This window comes from Engraulis encrasicolus, chromosome 22, assembly GCF_034702125.1.
Source record: "Engraulis encrasicolus isolate BLACKSEA-1 chromosome 22, IST_EnEncr_1.0, whole genome shotgun sequence".
In the NCBI taxonomy this organism is placed as follows: Eukaryota; Metazoa; Chordata; class Actinopteri; order Clupeiformes; family Engraulidae; genus Engraulis; species Engraulis encrasicolus.
In genome coordinates, this window is record NC_085878.1 from 1969261 (window position 1) to 1977090 (window position 7830).

The following is a 7830-nucleotide window of genomic DNA, read 5'->3' on the forward strand; positions in this document are numbered from 1 at the left end:
TGCTTGTTGTTTTGAATCTGTGTTACTGCCTAGTCATGCGTGACGCTTGCCAAAGGGCTGTAGGTTCCAAATGAGTAAGGTGACCCAAGCCATAATTGTCTCACTAGTTTCAATATATCAAGTTTCATTTAACTAACTTAATAACAGCAATTTGTTTTCTGCTGGTTGCTATTGTATATGCATCGACACAACGTATAACCTACGTAACAACATTTTCAGACTGAATAATGGCCTTCATATGCTGTAAAGGCCTACTTTTAATGGTTCAGCTTCTCTGAAGTATAGGCCTAGACAATATATCTATAACAATGTCATTACAGAAGGGAACACTGCCTTCAGTGCCCTTTGTTGCAAAAATATATGGTTTATCTGTAGTCTTAAATGACTTATTTTGTAGGCTTTTGTAGTTCATTTCCTGAATTGCAAACTTTCAAGTAGCCTCATAGGCCTCCTACGTATAGCCTACATATTAGGCTCTAGACCTCTTCGATTTACAGATGATCACTTTGGATGCTTATAGGAGGACAACGGTTTGGGGATAAATAGACACAGCTGGATTCATGGCATAGGCAGCCTAGTAGGCTACACATGCAACAGATGCAGTTCCATCAATTCTGTGAGATGCTGTTGCAAAACGTTTGCCACGGACAGGTTGCACCATGAAAGAAAGCCGTGAAGGCCGACCTGAGAAACTCCAATTCCCATTATCATTGTGCACAGTACCCCACAGCACACAAGTGTCCACTGCACACGTCAATTGCATTTATGCCCCACCTGTGCAAGGGGGCAGCCCCAATGGCACCCTGAGGGAGCAGTGCGGCAGGACAGTACCTCAGTCATGAAGGTGGATGGGGGAGAGCACTGGTTAGTTATTCTCCCCACCAAGCTGGCGGATCGGGAGTCGAACCGGCAACCTTTGGGCTACAAGTCTAAGACCCTAACTGCTTGCCCATGACTGCCCATCTGATAGGCCTACTATTGTAAACTGTAAAAGCCAATGCAGTGTCACACAGTGACCGCATCATGAACCAATAGAAAGTGCACCTGCATGTGCTGTCACTTTAAGCTCTGTGATGTAGGCTCAGCGGTTACATAAACCATAGACCTTGAGCTACAGTGATAGCTTTGCTTGTGTGGGAGCTAACATGATTCTCGTGGGTTAATAGCTATGAATCTGTGATTTGGGAATGGACAAAGATCAATATCAATGGAAGGTAGGCCTAATTATGTAATTACAGCCTAACTACACAAGCAATTCAGACGTCCTGCAATCGCAAGAATAGAGCCTCTGTTATGGACACTGACGACTGGACAGACTGTCCCACATAACAAACCAATAGGCCTATCTGTCTGATGGGCGTGTATGTGCTGCAACGTCAGACGTGCGGGCGGAAATGTCAGACTGCCCGTGCTGAATCATAATAGAGATTATGGCTATCGGTCTACTGTCAACATGTGGATGATAAACTGTAGGTGTCTGGCTAGTAGCAGCGAGAAACAAGAATTATAGCTTGTATGCAGTAGGCTAGGCTATGTAGGCCTACAACCTAGGTATAAAATCACCGACTAGTAGCTAAGCATCAAGGAGACGAATTTGTTTCTGAGAATAAACCAGGCTTAAAGCATTGAGTTTCTGCGACGCCTCCTCGTCAAATGCCTTGCACATTGAGTCAACCAAGTAGATAGCCATCAAGATAGGAGGAAATGGCACACATTGTTCGTAGAACTATTCGGCATTTAAATGTCAACGTCAACAGAACAGCAGCACTTTCTTTAAATAGAGGACAAACACACTTTGCCAGGAACTTTGGATCGACTTGCAAAGGTTAGGCTACTTACAAGAACGTGATTCTTGCCATTTTACGTTCATCAGATTAAACAATAGGCTAAATGGTGGTGTTCGAGACATTGTAACCAGGGACAATTAACATGTTACATCAATGTTATTAATGCTTTGTGTTACAATGTAGCCTAACATTGGAATTCGGTTGTGCAATGTTTCTGCACGGGATTGTTTTGGTGTAACACAGTACCGCGAGAGGAGACGTCTCGCGCGCGACAGTAGTTGTTAATACAAATATTTTAAATGTATTATCAACCAAACTGTGAAGTTGTGTATATGCTGTATTGCATGTAGGACATGCAATTATGTGTTTAAGAATATAAAAGGCAACAATTCCAATTCGCTTAGACCGGATATTCCGGTTTGGGCATGGCGGGAATCTTTTGGCGGGTAATTTGGTATTTTGCAGGCTGGATGTTTGCTGCAGGCAGCAAGAAAGCAGTTTGCACAGTGGCTTAGTCGGTATAGACAGTCTATCAGTAACGTGGAGCAGGTCTAGTTTGGGGCTTAGCTATATTTCGTATTGGAAGTCCCATTTCACTGAATATATTTTGATATTCAATCACAAATATGCCTTGCTCAGAGGTTGCAGAAGCCGTGTCTCCGTCCAAGAAGAGCAGAACTGAGTTACTGACGGACCTCTCAAGACCTGTCCTGAAGTTTGCAAAGTTGACCGAACATGCGACTGTTCCTACTCGGGGATCCGCCAAAGCTGCTGGTTATGATTTGTACAGGTAACTGAATATGTTTATTTTCTTACAGAAAGACCCAACAAATGTTACGTTTCTGGTGGCACTTTTTGACGTTTAAATGGGGCAATCTTGACAATGCCATACATTTTAATCCACACAGTGCCTACGACTGCTCCATTGGGCCCATGGATAAAGCCATTGTGAAAACTGACATTCAAATTGCAATCCCCCATGGATGCTATGGAAGAGTAGGTAAGTAATGACCGCCTTTTTGCAAACAACCATATTCTGCTTGTGAAAATAGTGACGCAAATGGCGCCAGTTTGGTCTTGTCAAGCAGGTGGCCTATGCCTTGTCTAACCGTGTTTTGTTTTGTCTTTGTCCATAGCCCCTCGCTCCGGACTGGCAGCAAAGCACTTCATAGATGTTGGGGGTAAGTTGACTGCACAATATTGCATTTTCAAGTCAAGTCAAGTCAAGTAGGTTTTATTGTCAATTTCTTTACATGCACTGGTCATACAAAGAATTTGAAATTACATTTCTTGCTTTCCCAATACAGACATAGACTAATTAAGGTAAGGACATAGACAGTATAGACATAGACAGTACTTATACATGGACTTAAGACAGTATGGACAGTATGGACATAGACAGTGCTCATACAGACATTTAAAGTGCAAGACTGGACAACAGAAGACTTGTAGAGGACATACATTAAGAGGTATTTTGTTGTGTTTTTGTGCTTTTCCTAAAAAAAGTCCTTTATAGCGTTCTGAAATGGTAATAGTAGCATTTTGAAGAAAATAAATATAAAAGGTCTGTTTCAAGTACACCCAGCAGCAGTGTGTGTGTGTGTGTGCGTGTGTGTGTGTGTGTGTGTGTGCGCACAAGCGTGTGTGTGTGTGTGTGTGTGTGTGTATGTGTTTAGTGCAGGTAGAAGGTGCGGTGTGCGTGCGTGCTGTGTTGTGTGCGTGTATGTGTGTGTGTGTGTGTGTGTGTGTGTGTGTGTGTGTGTGTGTGTGTCAGTGTGTGTATGTTTGGGTTTAGTGCAGAAAGTGCAGTGTGCTTTGTGTGTGTGTGTGTGTGTGTGTGTGTGTGTGTGTGTGCATGTTTTGAGTTAGTGCAGGTTGAAAGTTCAGTCACAAGTATAGTAGTGCAGGTGGAATGTTCAGTCGCAGATATGGTGGTGGGGGATGGGGGGGGGGGGGTTGTCAGGGGCCTTGCTGGCTAGAGGCTGACAGTGGGGGGGGGGGGGGGTTGTCAGTGGCCTTGCTGGCTAGAGGCTGACAGTGGAGGGAGAGTGGGTTGAGTGTTCAGCATCTTGATCGCTTGGTGCATTGTGCTGCTCGCCAGCCGGGTGGTACGGGAACGGAGGCGCCTGTACCTCTTTCCAGAGGGCAGGAGGCTGAACAGTTTGTGTGCAGGGTGGCTTGTGTCTTTGATGATCATCAGTGCTTTCCGGGTGAGGCGTGTGGTGTAAATGTCCTGCAGGGAGGGGAGTGGTACTCCAATGGATCTTCTTCGCTGTGTTCACAAACACGCTGGAGTGTCTTCCTGTTTTTCTCCGTGCAGCTTCCTCCCCACACTGTGATGCAGTTGGACACGACGCTCTCTATGGTTCCTCTGTAGAATGTTGTCATGATGGAGGGTGTAGCACTTGCCTTCTTTAGTTTGCGCAGGAAGTAGAGACGCTGATGGGCCTTCTTCGCCAGTGATGTAGTGTTGGTGGTCCAAGAGAGGTCGTCGCTGATGTGCACTCAAGGAAACTTGGTGCTGCTCTCACTCTCTCCACAGCATCGCCGTCGATGGTCAGTGGTGGCAGTTTGTTTTTGGACCCTTTGAGAAGTTGACAACAATCTCCTTGGTCTTGTTGACATTCAGCAGGAGGTTGTTGTCTTTGCACCATCTGGCCAGCAGGTCTACTTCTTCTCTGTAGTGAGTCTCATCGCCCTTGGTGATGAGGCCCACCAGTGTTGTATCATCCGCAAATTTCACTAGATGGTTAGTGCTGTGGGTCGTTGTGCAGTCGTGTGTCAGCAGCGTGAACAGCAGGGGGCTGAGAACACAACCTTGCGGAGCCCCGTGCTCAGGGTCAGGGTGCTCGAGGTGTTGTTCCCTACCCGTACTGCTTGTGGTCTTTGCTTCAGGAAGTCAGCAGCCAGTTGCAGAGGGAGGTGCTGAAACCTAGTTTGTCCAGTTTTCTGATGAGTTGTTGTGGTATTATGGTATTGAATGCTGAACTGAAGTCAATGAACAGCATTCTCACATATGAGTCTTATTGTCCAAGTGGGTGAGGGCTGGATGGAGGGCAGAGCAAATTGCATCCTCCGTGGATCGCTTGGCTCGGTATGCGAACTGGTAGGGGTCTAGGGTGGGGGGTAGGGTGGCTTTGATGTGTGACAGGACTAGCCGTTCGAAGCACTTCATGATTATGGGCGTCAGTGCTACAGGACGGTAGTCATTGAAGCATGATGGTGATGATTTCTTCGGCACAGGTATGATGGTAGCAGCTTTGAAAAGTGATGGGATGGGATTTTACACACATGTTAAAAATGAGGCGTGCAAAGAATTTGCATCTGTGTCCTGTCTTCTAATGAAATCAGTGGCAGAACAATTGCACACAGGGCCCCAGGGCAAGACCCTTAATTATAAGGCCCCCATAGGCCTGCGGCCTGCCAAGGTCACAATAGGGCCCGAAACAACCAATACAAAAGTGCCCTGGGCCAAATGCCCTGCTCGCCCTCCCTAATGGCTCCGCCCCTGAATGAAATGTGTCTCAAACTGTTTGTCTTGTTGTAGCTGGTGTTGTGGACGAGGACTACCGAGGGAATGTTGGGGTTGTGCTCTTCAACTTCAGCAAAGAGACGTTTGAAGGTATGTCACTTTCAAGTCTTGTCCTTAGGTTGACTAATGGCAATTTGCATGTTATGTTCCAGAGAATGACGCTAGACTTCCTTTGTATTTTGTTCTTCAGTTAAGAAGGGGGACCGGATAGCTCAACTGATCTGCGAGAGGATCTGCTATCCAGATCTGGAAGAACTCGAGGTATGTCTCACAATGATTGTTCATAAAGCATGTTTACCGTAAGTCACTGACCTGTGTAAATGAGAATGGTAAGTCTAGCAGATTGTCACAGTGGCAAAACTTTCAAAACAAGAGAGCCCTTTGGCTTTGTTGTGCAAGGCGAATTTAACTAGGAGACCTAATTAGATTTTAGCTGATGAAATTATAGTTTGTCACTTAACAATCCCTGTTAGATACTGTCAGTGTTGACGCCATTGGAAAATGTACTTCTTGTATAAAGGGCAAACAATTGACACACCTAAGATTGTTCTAAGATTTCATTGAATGTGTTTTGTCTTTTGTTTACTTTTAGTCACTGGATGAGACTCAGCGCGGTGAAGGTGGATTCGGCTCAACTGGGCGCAACTAACTGGCACTCTTTATGTTTTTATACTTGAATGTAATGTTATGTACTGTATTTGTGAAGCAATAATAAAGGTCATATTTTGGAAATGTATTTTTGCCACTTGATTTTAAAATGCAGCTAAACAATCATTTAATCAGGTGTAGTTAAATGATGCCCTGGATGAGTTTGGAAGGAAAAACATTGAAAATAAATGCCAATAGAAAATGGCATATATCACAAATTTTAAGTGGAGGCATAGCAGCTGTTTAATTATGCTTTTGTGTCATCTGTTATGATGGTAGAAGTATTGTGTATACGCACAGCGTGGCCTAAAGCAGTGGTTCTCAAACTTTTTCCATCATTCCCCCCTTCAGAGGGTCTGAATGCTTCCAAGCCCCCCCCCCATCCCCAAGCAACAGCAGTACTCCTGCAGACTGATTTTGTGATCACTGCGCAGAATCAAAGGAAAGGTTAAACAAAGAGGGACTGCAGTTGAATGCAGATGTGTGTTCATTTCCTATGCTATTCAAATTCATGAGAATTAATATGTTGGTGAGGGCTTTAAACGTATACACTTATTGGCGAGACAGGAAATCATTTCCTTGGGGAAAAAACCCAAAATCAGATGTCACAAGCCCCCCCCCTGAGATGCTTCTGCGCCCTCCCAGGGGGGCTTACGCCCCACTTTGAGAAACACTGGCCTAAAGCGTAGGTGGTGTTTGGATCAAGGGTTTACAGCACGGGTGGGGAACCTATGTATATGTCTATACCTATGCAGCTTCACATGAAATATGAAATATTTCGGAAAGGAATCATAAATTACACTTTCAATGCAGTTGAGTCAGGGGACCAGGAGAGGGTGGGGTCTGTTTTACATTCGGCCGCCTTCAACATAAGCCTAAAGTGCAGGGGGAAATCCTGGTTTGCATTCATACTACGGCCCTTGGTGGAATTTGAAGTGGCCCCTCAAATGAAAAAGGTTCCCCACCACTGCTTTACCAGTACAGTAGGTAGAATGTGTGTTCCTGCACCCTCTCATTCATTGCTGAAGTGGCCTTTTAGTTTGACACCTAACCCGCATGACTCCAGGGGCAGTAACCAATACCCTGCTGTAACTAAGTTGATGACGATGGATACATCAGCAGAAGTTAATGTAAATACAGGAATCCCAACAGTTCAGTACTAAAACTGGCCACAAAGGGGAGCCAAAATATCATGTTTCAATTCCCTGATGGTTTGTGGGCTTGGCCTTCATGTTTGCAGCGTAAGCTTCCTGGTGTCAATTTCCTTGTCTGATGCAAACCACCAGATGTTTTCTGACATATACACAGTTGCAGTAAATAGGACCCACACTTTTGTATGAAAAACATCTCTATATCATGATGCTTACACCACCATTAGATAAGGTGGTTCTTTTTTTGGTCTAAGGGTCACAGGTTGCAAACACAGAAGTGCACAGTGAAGACGGTTTAGCATGGTGATCATGATATATGGAGATATTTTTGAATGATGGTGTTGGTCCTATTTACTGCATACCAGGGATCACGGATCAGTTTGAAGTCATACTGCCATATGCTCAAGAGGAATTTACTTTTGAAGTGGATGTTTCAAGAAGACAATGACCCCAAACACATCAGCAAGTGAGCAAAATCCATGGTGCATGGTCCAACAGCATCCAACTAATGGAGTGGCCAGCACATTCCCTTGACCAGTGGTTCCCAAACTTTTTTCCTCGCGCACCCCCTTGTACATTTCAATGTGGTTCGCGCACCCCCTAAGCGAATGCTTTGGTGTACTTATGGCCACTCAAATATAGCTTCAGTGCACAAATCATTGTACATTATGCAGAGTCATTTAGGAAATCATCATTTCCAATAGACTTGATG

At 44.8% G+C, this 7830-nt stretch overlaps 1 protein-coding gene across 1 annotated transcript; it reads left to right on the top strand.

Annotated features, from left to right (window-relative positions):
• Nucleotides 1-2222: 2222 nt before the first annotated feature.
• Nucleotides 2223-6055, top strand: dut (deoxyuridine triphosphatase). Its single transcript, XM_063188380.1, has 6 exons — nucleotides 2223-2577; nucleotides 2696-2787; nucleotides 2924-2968; nucleotides 5335-5409; nucleotides 5510-5580; nucleotides 5912-6055. Exons 1-6 carry the CDS (start codon nucleotides 2414-2416, stop codon nucleotides 5966-5968), a joined length of 504 nt encoding a protein of 167 aa, XP_063044450.1. The 5' UTR covers nucleotides 2223-2413; the 3' UTR covers nucleotides 5969-6055.
• The last annotated feature ends 1775 nt before the right edge of the window (nucleotides 6056-7830 follow it).

What these genes read in the sequence shown, in the direction of transcription:
- dut (XM_063188380.1), top strand. Translation starts at nt 2,414, where the DNA reads ATGCCTTGCTCAGAGGTTGCAGAAGCCGTGTCTCCGTCCAAGAAGAGC. An exon ending in TGGATGCTATGGAAGAGTAG is followed by an intron (nt 2,788 to 2,923) that starts GTAAGTAATGAC and finishes CTTTGTCCATAG; the next exon opens with CCCCTCGCTCCGGACTGGCA. An exon ending in CAGCAAAGAGACGTTTGAAG is followed by an intron (nt 5,410 to 5,509) that starts GTATGTCACTTT and finishes TTTGTTCTTCAG; the next exon opens with TTAAGAAGGGGGACCGGATA.